The sequence below is a fragment of the Equus caballus genome, chromosome 5, assembly GCF_041296265.1.
Source record: "Equus caballus isolate H_3958 breed thoroughbred chromosome 5, TB-T2T, whole genome shotgun sequence".
Taxonomy (NCBI): domain Eukaryota; kingdom Metazoa; phylum Chordata; class Mammalia; order Perissodactyla; family Equidae; genus Equus; species Equus caballus.
Window position 1 is genome coordinate 99,649,044 of NC_091688.1, and position 13,664 is coordinate 99,662,707.

Here is a 13,664-nt window from a genome sequence, read left to right on the forward strand (position 1 = left end):
ATGCTGAGGCGACGTCCCACATAGCACAACCAGAGGCACTCACAACGAGAATATACAACTATGTACTGGGGGGCTTTGGGGAGAAAACAAAAGAAAAAAAGGGAGATTGGCAAAAGTTGCTAGCTCAGGTGCTAATCTTTAAGGAAATACCATGGAGGGAAACTTCTTTTGAAATAAGAAGTTGCTGACTTCTAATCTTGATCATTTCACGTTTGTTTTTCATTTAATGGGCAATGATTTCTGTCACACCTTTAAACCTAGAATCAAGTTTGCCGGTTAAGACATTGAAAGGAGGAGGAGGTGATCTTGGTAATCACCTGAAGGACCTGTTTTTGTTTTTCTGGTGAGGAAGATTGGCCCTGAGTTAACATCTGTTCCCCATCTTCTTCTTTCTGCTTGAGGAAGATTGTCCCTGAGCTAACATCTATGCCAGTCTTCCTCTATTTTGTATGTGGGACACCACCTCAGCATGGCTTGATGAGCAGTGTGTAGGTCCGGGCCTGGGATCTGAACCCATGAATCCCAGGCCACTGAAGCAGAGCACACGAACTTAACCATTATGCCACTAGGCCAGCCCCCCATGACTTGTTTTTTTACCACTGGAATGAAAAACTCTCATTCAGTCAAGAAAATGAGTGACTATATTCGTCCTCAAATTCTAAATACCAACAACTTTTAGTTATTTCTACATAAATATCTGGCTTGACTAAATTCTTTAAATTATAGTCAAGTTGTTCCTTCATTCAACAATATTACTCCAGTCCTCATTAGATGCCAAGCTCAGCGGAAGGTGCTGAGGATGTGGTGGTGAACTATAGATGTACTCCATTCCCTCACGGATTTTACAGTCTAGTGAGGAGATGGGTGAATGAAGAAACACGAATGGATATATAATTACTAATTTATTAAGTGTGACAAAGGGAGAGAATAGGGGACCTGAGAGGAAATAACAAGAGGACATAGTATTTAATTTGGGAATGGTGGCTAGGGGCTGGAGAGGAGAGTGGGATGGTCAGGGGAGGCTGAGCGGGGCTGAGACCTGAAGGATAAGTAGGAGTCAGATGAAGAAGGGTGGGAAGGGTATTGGAGGCAGAGGAAACAAGCACACAAAGCCCTGGGGGGGAAGGACTCAGCCCGTTTGACATCTGGCAGGACTGGCTGGAGCTACAAGGCTGCTGAGGCAGGATGGCGGGAGATGAGGACCGAGAGGAGCGGACGGCTCAGGGCCTCACAGGTGATGGTAACAGGTTTGGATTCTGGTCCAGATGCAATGTGGAGTCACCAGAGGTTATGAGCAAGGACGACCTGATTCGCCTCATAAAAGTTCATCTGGCTGTTGTGTGACAAACGTAGGAAGGGGCCAAGTTTGGATGCTGAGAAGGAAGAGGGAAAGCAATGCTGTGGTCCAGGGAAATGACAATGGTCACCTGGACAAGGGAGGTCACCATCGAGGGGAAAAAGTGGCCACTTTAGGGAGATTTTTAGATGCAATATCAGGACTTGCTGATAGAGAGGAGCTGTCAAGAAGAACTCTTTTCATCTCATCCATTGCAAATAGTTAATTTGTATAGTTGATCGTCTTTAATGGCATGTACTGTGTGTGTTTGCGTGAATATGCGTGTGCATTTATATGATAAAGACAATCATATTCAGATTTAATAGGAAACGTGAAGAAGTATATTTACATAACCAAATTCACAGAAGCTTCTTTGATGTCATACACATAAAGTTCTATCAAAACAATTACCTCACAGTGAAATTACATGTTTCACAAAACAGATTTTTAAGCTCATATGAAGAGTAGTTCACAGCTCAAATATCACTTGGTTTAAAAAGATGCTAATGCAACAAATGGCTTGTACTCCTTTTATTGGGCTCTTTTCCCACCATCCTCACCCATTGTCTACCGATGGTAAGTAAAACAGACAATGAATAAATTGTCACTAACACAGACTTCATTACTCTAAACGGCTCATTAGCCACTTGAGACAGTTGACCATTAAAATACGTACATGCACACACACAACCACCCACAGAAACTACAGCGGGTGAGAGTTCTGGGTGTGAATCTACAAACGTATCTGCGCAGTGGTAATTTCTCTACAGTGCTGCTCTCTTGCTAAGGTATATCCCCCACCTAAGCATAAAGCTCGAAGCCACACACATCTCTAAAAAATTCGTGCAAAATATATTTACCAGCAGAGAAGTTGGGGATTTGGCAGGACGTGTTCTAACCTGCTGAAATTTATCACCCGGAAAGTCAGAGCCGCTGGCGATGGGTTGTTGGCAAAGTGTCTGGTGATGCCGGCAGGAAAGGACAACACCATTTCTCCGGTAATCTTCACAATACATCTGGCGCATCAAAACACAGGAGAGGAAACATGGGTCAACATGTGTGAATCAAAACAGTGGTGAAAAAGGCATTACGCAGCAGAGGAGCCGAAACGTAAGCTCTTACAATTCCACTCTCAACTGCTAATTCACTTTTAAGCCCCGAGAACTCAATGGTTTGTTTTAATATTCATCCGAAAAAAGTGGCCATTTTTTAAAATGTGTTTTTGAACTGTAAGAAGAAAAGTGCAGCTTTTCCCCTCCTGTAGAAAAGTCTAAATGTTCACCTTACAAATAGAATCATCTATTCTGGCGGTTCTCTCTCTGACTTCTGAATTTTCGACAGCATATTTGAAGATATTAAATTACACAATGTTATCACACTGTTCTCCAGGACTTGTTTGACTCTGAGTAACATGACGCATGCCTCAAGCATGTTCTTCTATATTCTCACGAGGTAAACTTCTGGCTTCCCACTTAACTAGATCTTCATTCCATTCCCTGGTCTATTTGGTTGAAATTGCAAAATAATTATATAAGTTAACACAATAGGAGGATACTTTGGAAGGAAGAATAATCTTGTTTTTTAAGAAAGGGCTTTATTGATGTATAAGTGACATATAATAAATGGCTCCCAATTATAGTGTAAAATTCTGTAATTTTTGACATAGCATACAACTGTGAAACCATCATACAACCAAGATAACAGACATACCCAACATTCCTAAAACTTTCCTCCTGCATTTTTGTAATCTCTCTCTCCTGCTCTTCTCCTTCCTTCCACTCCTCAACCCTACGCCACCGCTAATATGCTTCCTGACACTACACATTAGTTTGCACTTTCTAAAATGTTATATAAACAGAATCGCAAGGAATGCAAATTTTCTTTGGTTTGGCTTCTTCCACTCAGCATAATTATTTTGAGATTCCTCCTTGTAGTGTATGCATCAATAGTTCATAACTTTTCACTGCCAGCTAGCATACGGATGTACCAGAGGTTTTGTTTTTTGTTGTTCATTCATCTGTTGAAGAACATTTGGATTCTTCCGAGCTTTTGCCTGTCGCAGATAAAGCTGTGATGAAGAGGCATGCTCCATCTTTGTATGGGCATGTGCTCTCATTTCTCTTGGATGCGTATACAGGAATGGAATCACCAGATCACATGGTAGGTACACCTTTAACTTTTTAAGAAACTGCTAAACTGTTTTCTAAAGTGGAAAAATACAGCTGCGTAGGAGAGTACAGTTTTTCCACATCCTTACCAACACCTGGTAGGATCTATCTTTTGAATTTTAGCCATTCTAATAGGTGTGTAGTGGCTTCTCATTGTTGTTTTAACCTGCATTTCCCTAATGGCTAATGATCTTAAGCATCTTTTCATGTTCTTATTTGTCATCAGTTACCTGCTTTGGGCAAGTGCCTGCTCAAATTTTCTACCAATTTTTAAATTGAGTTCTCTATTTTCTTATTGAATTTTGAGAGTTCTTTATACATTTTGTATACAAATCACTTATCAGATACATGCTTTGCAAAGATTTTTTTTCCCAGTCTGTGACTTGCTTTTTCTTTCTCCTAAGAGGACCTTGGAAGGGCAGAAGTTTTTAATTGATCAATTTATTCTTTTATGGATTGTATCAATTAATTTATTTTTTTAGAATCCTGTCTAAGAAATCTCTGCCATCCAAGGTCACAAAAGTTTCACCTGTATTTTCTTCTACAAGTTTTTCACGTTTAGCTTTACATTTAGCTTTATGACCCATTTTTAGTCAAGTGCTGTATAAGGTGTGAGGAATGGATTCAAGTTCATTTTTAAGTGTGTGGATATGGATGCTTGATTGTTCTAGCGCCACTTGTTGAGAAAAGACTGTTCTTTCTCCACTGAATTTCTCCACTTGGCAATTCTGGTCAAATTCAGTTCTCCATCTATGTGTGGGTCTATTTCTGGATTCTCTATTCTGTTCCCCAGATCTTTTTTGTCTGTCTTTTCACCAATACCACGCTGTCTTGATTACTGTAGCTTTGTAATAGTTCTGAAATTAAGTAGTGTTCGTCCATCAACTTTGTTCTTTTTTCAAAGTTGTTTTGGCTATTGTAGGTCTTTTGCATTTCCACATGAAATTTAGAATCATTGCATCAATTTCTATATAAAATCAATATAGTTCCATTAAATTAGTGCCTGCTCTGAGAAAATTACTGTTGAACCCTGCATGTATTTTTTCTTTGCCAACGAGCACCATGTTTTGTCAGCAGAGGGTGCTGGAAAGATACTGCAGGAAGAAGAGATTTTTCCCTCCTGTTCCAGCGTGCTGGCTGGGCAGGCTCTGCAGTACTCGGGGTTTATCTCGTGCCAGGCTCTTGCAGCTCAGGAGGGCTGTGTGTGACTCCTGCAGTGCATGTGGCACCCCCGGTGTGTGGATTTGCTAGTGCCCAGTAGCACAGGCAGCCTTCTGGGCATCTGGCTCCTGCAGTGCACATGGCTGCCCCAGGCCCCAGATCCTGCAGGGCAGGTGGACTCTCCAGCACCAGGCTCCTGTCATGTGTATGCTGCCTCCACAGTCAGCGTCTGCAGTGCATGGTGGCCAGCAATACCCACTGGCCATCGGCTTCCTCTGGCACCCCCTCAGCCAGTCTAGTCGTGGAGTGTGCCTCAGTGAGACACCTCCCCATGGACAGCTGGGAGTCTGCTGGGCTCCCCCTGTGCCACGGCCTGGAAACCCTCAGGAAAGTGAGCTGGGGCAATCATACGGCACACCCTGCCTCTCCGGGGGCACTGTCCTTCACCCGAGGGCCAGTGTCTTGGAAATCATTGTTTCATATATCTTGTTCGCTTTTGAGCTATTTTCAGGTGGAAAGGTAAATGGTCCCTGTTACTCTACCTTGGCCAAAAGCAGAAATCTCAAAAGGATTATTCTTCTTCAGGAAACAGTAAATATTTGAAATGAGTCAGCTTCTTTATGACTTCCCCATTCCTCTGGATAACTGACCCTTGCACAGTTCTACAACTTTGAGCTCAAGAGTGTACTCTCTAGGGAAACCGAGGTTAATAAACGAAAACTGCTCACATCCGTATACTGGTAACTGTGATTGATGAGGCGCTTGCGGCTCAGGTGAGATGGTCCTGGGCACACATTCAGAATAGTTTGTGTGAAGAGCTGCTGTAGCCTTGTGTGTACAGGGCTGGGTTTGGGGTAGAGGCGGAGGGCCGGTGAGCTTCCTAAAGTCGTCATGCTCCCCCCTCCCCCCCGATATTATCATTGGTAATTCTGCACTGCTCTGAATGAGAATTTTGGTTCCCGGAAATTTGCACCTCCATCTCTTCTGAAGAATACTGCTGATCTCCTGGTGTGGTGCCAACTCTGCTGTCTTCCTTCTCTATCTTTTAGATCCATAAACCTTGCTTGATTTACTGATGCTGAACTGGTGCTGAGCCTGGACTTCCCATCAAGCTGAGTCTACTTGTGATGTTTTTCAACATGTGGACATGCAGAATATTGTCTGACAACTTTAGAAGAAAACAGTAATTAGTCAGATCACTTGTTCAATTAACCTTCGGCGCCTAGCATCACTCAGCATATGGTTAGCAGTGGTGACCCAAAGGTTTTCTAATGGATGGGTATCTGCTCAGATTCTTTTCCAGTTTGCTCAAAATGAGATCTAAGGATGTCTTGTGGGGGATAAAACTTCTCTTTTGAAAGCAAGTCAGCAAGGGGACGAGGTGGCAATTATTAAGTCAATAAACATTTATTAGCTCCTAACTATGTAAGTTGCTTTCTGTTTGTTTGTTTTTTGAGTAGGAAGGCAATTAAAAAATGAGCAAAACAGCCCCTTGTCTCACAGGGCTTATAGTGTTGGGTGGACGATGAGAGAAGTAGTCAATAGGAGCCAATATAAGCACCAAGCCTCCTTACTTAGTTACGTTTCTGGGCTTTGTCTCAACTGTCAGAGTCAGATCTTTGCTGACTTATTAATCCATCCAATGTCTAAGTCGATCTCAAGTTTTCTATGTGAAAATTATTATTTTCAACCTACACTCACAAAAGGAAGATCTTTGTTCAACCTTAATGATTGCTCCTATCAGTACGCAATGTGGCTACGTTTCATGTGAGTTTGAATTATGGAAATCTTAAATACTGCAATACGGAAATATTAACAAACTTACTTTATGAATAAAACTTGAAGTCATGTGCATCCCCACAAATGAAACGTTTGTAAAGAATGGCAAAATTTCAAAGTCAACTGGCCAAGTGACTTACAAACTTGGCTCTCCCTATCTGCCACAGGAAGCGCCGTGTTAGCCAGTCAACAGAAATGCCGGCCAATTTTGGTCAGGCAACGTGTGAATTTGATTTATGTGAGACCATGAGAAATGCATCCCTCTCATAAACTATGGCTTCTATGTGCTGCTTTGATAAGCAAGCCACGGTCTTCTTTTCTGAGCGTACATCCTCTGGGCGTATGCAGCTTCCTTTCCTTTGTTTATAATCCCCTTTCATCTGCTCAGGTACTAGACAAACTCCTTTTCATATTTCAAGACTTAGTTCGAAGGCAGGCTTTCCTTAATATCCTTTCCATTCAGACTTCCTTCGTTTTTCCTTTCTCTAGGCTCCTTGGACAAATGCACAGATTTTTTTTTTTTGAAAACTATTTTGTAGTTTCTTGCACGTATCTTACTTACTATTGTGAAGGCAAGTACTGTGTCTGAGGTTCTGGGAAGATGAAGATGCATGACACAGAACCCATTGCAGAGGAGGAACTCAATAAAATGTTTTAAAAGAAAATCCACACACTTAGCAATTATATACAGGGTGCCTATAAAATGTACTAGGCATGGTGGAATGCACTAGAATGAGCAGTGAGAAACAGGACAAACGTGGTCCTTGCCCAAACCTCCAGTTTAAGGAGGGAAACAGAGACTCGAATAATAATTGAAATATGATGATCAGGAAAGAATAGAACATCACTGAGAAACTTAAGTTTGTCTGGGGGATTATAGAATTAATCCTTAGCACCAATGTTCAAATAGGAGCTAATAATGGGAGATGTGTGCCCCCGCCAGAAGCAAAAGTCAAGGAGTCCTCTGCCCACGAGCTACTGAGAAGGACTCAGACGTCAAAATACCTGTTACAGGTGTTCTGAATACTCACGGAAAGAGTGTAACTATATTTGAATGGATTGTATGTCATAATATGTAATAACTAAGGTAGTGAATTTTGGTTTCCAATGTGTGGTCTGAAAATAATGGGGAAGGCTTTGCTGCAGGACGAGGGAAGCTCAGGCAAAGCAAATCCACATCCTTTGCTGCATCATTTCTCCACGCGGTGCTGGGTTTGGCTTTATCCTCCCCCTCCCCACCTCACCCCACGATCGAACTTTCGAACTTGAGTTATTTCCTTGAAAATGAATAACAAAGGAACAGCAATTAAAATGATTCACTGCCTGGAGATGAAATTAAATTTAGAAGAATGTCACTTCATGATCTGTTCATAAATTTCAGATCTCATAATTTCAATGAAATATACTGAATTTTCCCTCTACCAATAAACAGTATATACTGCAACTACTTATGGCAATACAGTCGAAAACAAACTCAATATAGGCAGCCACCCAGAAGTCAAAGGCTCAATTCATTTGGAAGGGCATAGGAAAAGCACTAATATTAATTTGGCTCAAGTGCCACGTCACTGGAATGCCAAGGTCATGGATACCAGGCTCACTGGTGTGGACCTCCCCGCACGCCTGTTGTAGTGTGCTGGGGAAACTGACACAGGATGAAGAACTCGGCTTGTATAGGGACAGGCGCACAAGGTAACTGGTGGGTTGCTACGCTACTTCTTGGGATTTAAAAAAGACTATTATCATGGGCTTCTTAACTCCCATTGCATCACATCTACGCCCCTCCTAGAGTGGACTTTCTATTATATTTACGCACAAGTCTTATTTTCCGTATCAACGGTCTTCACCCGCAATGCATCCCATCTAGCACAATGGCAGGCACATAGTAGCCATTCTGTAAACGTTAGGTGAGTAACTGAACTTGTTTAGCAAATGTGCATTGAGTACTCCATGCCAGGTCCGGTTTTAGGTGCTGAGGATACAGTAATTAACAAAATGCTCAAGGTCCCAGGTGTCATGGAGCTTACATTCCAGTGGGGGAAGAGAGAGCCAGTGGACACTGAGAACATGTAACATGCTAGTTAGAGAGAAGGGCTATGGAAAAAGAGAAAGTGAGGTAAGGAGGAAGGAAGCGTTAACAGTGGATGGAGAGGAGTGTTGCCATTGTACCTAGGATGGACAGCGAAGGCCTCTGGTAAATCTGCTGAAGAATCACAAGGGAAGTGAGGGGACAAGTCACTCAGTTGGCTGGGAGAAGGTTTCACCAGGGTCGAAGGAGCAACAAATGCTAAGACCCTGAGATGCCGTTGGGGTTGGGGTGATGCAAGAGAAATAGCCGTGAAGACAGTGTGGCTAGAGGGACTGAATAAGGCGGTGAGTGATGCAGACAAGATCAGAGAGGTGGCAACTGGGACGGGGTAGGGGTCTCAAAGGACAGATCACATAGGGCCTTGTAGACCAATATAGACTGTTTCATTTTTACATTGACCAAGATAGGAGGATTTTGAGCAAAGGAGTGACGCGATACATTGAGAATAGATTTGGGGGGGTGGCAAAAGTGGAAGTACCCCCACTACCAATTAGTCTCTCTGAATAAATGAAAGAATGAAAGCCAATTAGTAAGCAGACAAGAAAGAATTCATTCTTGTGTGATTCCCAGTGTTTTTCACTCCACTACAGATAGCCCTCTGCCCTCCTGACTACTCCTATATTTTTTAAGCTGTGTTTCTACCCTCTTTTCTCAACTCAGGTCAGCCTGAGCTTCCTAAGGTCTAGGTCTGTCAGTCATAAGTAGTCCTTACAAGTGGTATGACAGGAAGTTATGCAAATTCTTTGTTCAAAGAAGAGTCTGCAGAACAAACATGTATGTATGTCTATAAAGCATATATACCACCCACGCTCATGGTCCTCACTTGTGCTAACAGTTCAAATGCACCCTCTGTATGAGGTAGCTTTAATTTCTATGGATATGTGGATGTGGCTGGCAAATGACCTTCCTGCTCTGGAGATTAAAGAGGAAAGACATGGGAGAAACCAGAGTGCTGTAGACTGAATGTTTGTGTCCTCCCAAAATTTATATGTTGACACCCAATCCCCAATGTGATGGTATTTGGAGGTGGGGCTGTTGGAAGGCGATTAGGTCATGATGGTAGGGCCCTCATAAATGAGATCAGTGCCTTTAGAAAAGAGACCCCACAGAGCCCAGCCCCTTCCACCACATAAGGTTACTGTGAACCAGGAAGCTGGCTCTCACTAGACACCGAATCTGCCAGTGCCTTGATCTTGGACTTCTGGCCTCCAGAACTGTGAGAAATAGATTTCTGTTGTTTATAAGCCACCCAGTCTATGGTAGTCTGTTATAGCAGCCCAAATCGACCAAGACACCAGGGTCCACAGTGTTGTTTTTCTATAATACTCTGGACCTAGAATAAAACCTAAATGTTGTTTAAAAGGACGTGACATTTAGGGAGGTTGACAGACCCCATTGGCTAGGCAGGACACTTAAAGGTGGAGTTACTAATTATGTTAGTTTCCTAGCATAATATTGTTAGATTTAGACTTCAAAATATGAATGTTTCTGAAGTGTAAAAAGAATTCATGATTAATCATACAGATTCCCACTTAAATTATATGTAGAGATCCAAGTTCTATATAAAATAGTCTAGTGTTCTAAATGCTCATTTAATTTTTTCTCTCATTCTTATTTCCAAGGATTCTAAGATTTTCTAAACCCCAGTCCTTGTTAGTAAAAAATAAAGAGCAAGTCTCTGCTTACCCAGGTCTGCCCTTTATATATCCATCACAGTCAGATTCGTAATTGCATTAGTGACACACTTGAAAACCAGTTTGACTTAGGTGGTTAGTTTTCAGTGTAGATCAATAATCACTCTTAACTTTTTTTTTGGATCATGAACCGCTTTATGAAATTGCTGAATGCTGTAGACGCTCTCTGTGGACAAATGCACATATGCGCACACACACAAGATATGCAAAATATCTTGCATCCAATATATCCCACAGATTTCAGGGAATCCACAGACTTCCTGAACCCTATCCATGGAACTTCTCATAAGAAGACAAAATATTTAATTACATTACATGTGCATTCAGTCTAGTCCACTGTCTCTACGTAGTGATACAGGAGAAATCAGGCTCATGACGATGGAAGGTGGTGCATTTTCCCCTAGAATTTATACTTTGCTGTGATTATAATTTGTCTTGTCAACTTTTCCTTACTTAGTAAGGGTAATATATAACTTGTCCTCTTACTAATCTACGTGTTATGGAAAGGTGTTTATTTTCCAGCTTCTCATTCCAATGCACAGTTGTTTCAGTTTGTATGTGGGTGACTCCCATATGTCCAGGAAAGACTACGACAATAAAGACAAGATCTAGACATTCAGATCTAGATCTAGATAATACATTTTCTCACTGCTGATAGACTTCGGTTAGGGTTTTCTGTAGCTTGTGACCAAAACTGAATCAGAGATCTCTGGATAGTGAGATATTAGATTCTTGGACCTTCTGGAAGATTTTCTTCAAAGCAGTGAATTAATATTCCTAATTAGTTCTGCTCCTCCATTCTGGGTATGCCACCTGTTATTGTTCACTGGCTTTCTTTTGGTTTTAAGATAAGGAATGAACTAGTTATATTTAGGGTTCCCCCACTGAATAAGATAGAGTTTGGAGACTACAGTAGATCAAGCCGACAGCCCAGGCTTACTTGCTTGGATCTGCTCCTTTGAAGTAGGCGTTGACCGTTTCTGTAAATGCTGCTGCAACGGGCAGGGTGTCCTGGGCGCCCATGGTAAGGGGGCTGGGTCCTCTGGAAGAACCTGCAGGAAATGAAAGACTTTCCTTTATTATGGACACAGGGACACCTTAGTGCATGTAGGACTAAAAGTCCATTAGAGGATCACAGGATGAAATCTGTTACTGAAAAGACATGTAGTGTGCTAAGAACCAGAACTCTAAATATTCAACATAGAGCTCAAGTATTTAAAAGGAAATATTTGGCTGCCTTACAGACAAACACACTTGAAATTAATCCCATTATGTATTTTACCACAGAAAAAAATCCAAGCAGAGAATAAAGCCATAGAGGCTTTCAATGCTTTACATAAAGCACAGGGCAGTATTTGCATGACAGTTTGTACAGCAGGTAATTAATACAGGAAATCATTAGTTTCCTATTTGAGCATTCACCCTATACAGTTGCCCAAACACTCAAAACTTTTGGCATTTCTTCATTTTAAAGGAGAAACAGTCATGGGGTACCATGTTACACATGTTCTTTTCCAGATTATTTCCATTTCAAAAAGCCCAATTACCCTCAGATCAAGCAGGGTGAAGTTTACATGTCCAAAAACACACACAACCAAAACGTACACCTTGACTCAGCACAAACACATAAATGCATCAATTCACACTGTTAAAAAAGACAGCAGCTCTCCTGTTTATTGAACACCTGCTACATACCAGGCACTGCTCTGGATACCTTACGAGGATTATCTCATTCAAGCCCCAGACCAGCCTGTGGGACAAGCATTATTATTCTCATTTTACGGAAGAAAAAACTGAAGCTCAAAGACGTAAGTGACCTGCGCAAGATAACACAGTTCTTTAAGTGGCAAAACTAAAATTCAAACCTAGATTTGCTGCCCTGCAAAGTTCATGTTTTTCCCATTAGACAATACAGTCTGTCTAAATTAAACATAGTTTTGTGCAGTTTTGATATGACCTAAAGTTTCCAAAGGGAGCAAAGTGTAGACCGTTGTCTTTGTTGTTAATCTCTAGGCGTGGTACCGAACAGTAAGGTTTCAGTTACGACGAAGTATTTCATTATGTCGCAAGCTCACTGCTTCTCCTTCCTATAAACAACACACATTCTCCCTTCCCTTCCCTTCCCTGCCCAGATGACATATTTGACCCTTCACCTTCAGTAACTTTCGTCCTCTTCTCTGGCTCTGACTCAATCTACACTTTGTACATCTCCCTCCTTAATTAGATTTTCCTTGACAATTCCAGTTCACTCTAGTCTCTTCTTTTTCTATCTTCCCTTGGCTTTTGATATCTTGAGCTTGGTAATTGATCATTAACAAACATTTGCTTACTATCTACTACGTACAAGGCACCATGGTAGGTGCTGGGGATTCAAAGATAAATAAACATAATCCTTGTCCTCAAGGAGTTACAGTTCAACAAGTTAATATCATTATTGTCATTATCATCAATATTCACTACCAGCATTATCTCCATCACCATTATCTGTTGCAGACTTACTATGTGTTTTGCAATTATCTATGTAAACATGTGAAGTAAGCATTATCTTCATTTTGTAGTTGGTGGAACCAAGGCTGAGTTTATACAACTTGCACAGCTGGTATGCAGAATATTCAAGGCTGGTACCCAGAAATGTAGAGTTCATAGTTTAGGCTCTGAGGACTACATTAGTTTGCCACCTGGGTAGTCAATTACAGGGCCATTGGAGGACAAGCAAACAATTACAGCACCATCGGGGGAGTCTTAAGGGGAAGTATGCACGTCTAAGTCTTTGCCACCCCCAAGACTGTAAACTTTTAGAAGGAAGGAATGATGACATGAGCTTCCTTTATGGGACCTCCACAGTCCCTAAAACAGAGCCAGGATTACATTGACCTCTCATTAAATCCACATCAAAGCTTTCCTTGTTGGATCTCTGGAAGGTAAAATTTGGGCACATCTATAAATAAAGACGGTGCGCTGAGCAGAGGCCATTGTTTCGATTCTCACCATTATATCCAGGTCGTAGCCACAATGTGATTGGATAGATAGATCTGCAATCAAATAATTAGAGCAATCTGGTAAAGGCTTTAAGAGTGCTACAAGCAAATGGCTATGAAAACACTTCATGCTGCTTGGATAGGAGAGGGCAGGGTTCATCGAGAAAGTGATACTGGAACCAAGGTTTGAAGATGAGTCAGATCTCACGAGGGGAAAGGAAGAAGCCCAGCATGTACATACGTGCGGAACTGAGCAAACACATGGCATTTTGAGAAACCACAGAACGTGTGGTCTTATTTGTGTGTATGTGTGTGTGCGTGAATGTGGCAGGTATTGAAGGGTGAGACAAGGCTTGGGGGGTTAGGAATTAGATCATGAAGAGTTCTGTATAAATATTTAGGAAAATTTGTCTTTATTGTATAAGTGATTTATGGGCATCAAAATTAGAGTTACTTTTT

The 13,664-nt window shown here is 41.6% G+C and overlaps 1 protein-coding gene across 27 annotated transcripts in view; it reads right to left on the reverse strand.

Annotated features, from left to right (window-relative positions):
- SGIP1 (SH3GL interacting endocytic adaptor 1) overlaps positions 1-13,664 on the reverse strand; it is a 199,099-nt gene that overhangs the window by 11,665 nt on the left and 173,770 nt on the right. For all 27 annotated transcript variants that reach the window (XM_070267516.1, XM_070267521.1, XM_070267509.1 and 24 more), the window contains 2 exons: positions 11,168-11,279; positions 2,197-2,352 (listed from right to left, as the gene is read on the reverse strand). In XM_070267516.1, the coding sequence (XP_070123617.1) occupies positions 2,197-2,352; positions 11,168-11,279 (268 nt within the window). The remainder of the gene's footprint in view (positions 1-2,196; positions 2,353-11,167; positions 11,280-13,664) is intronic.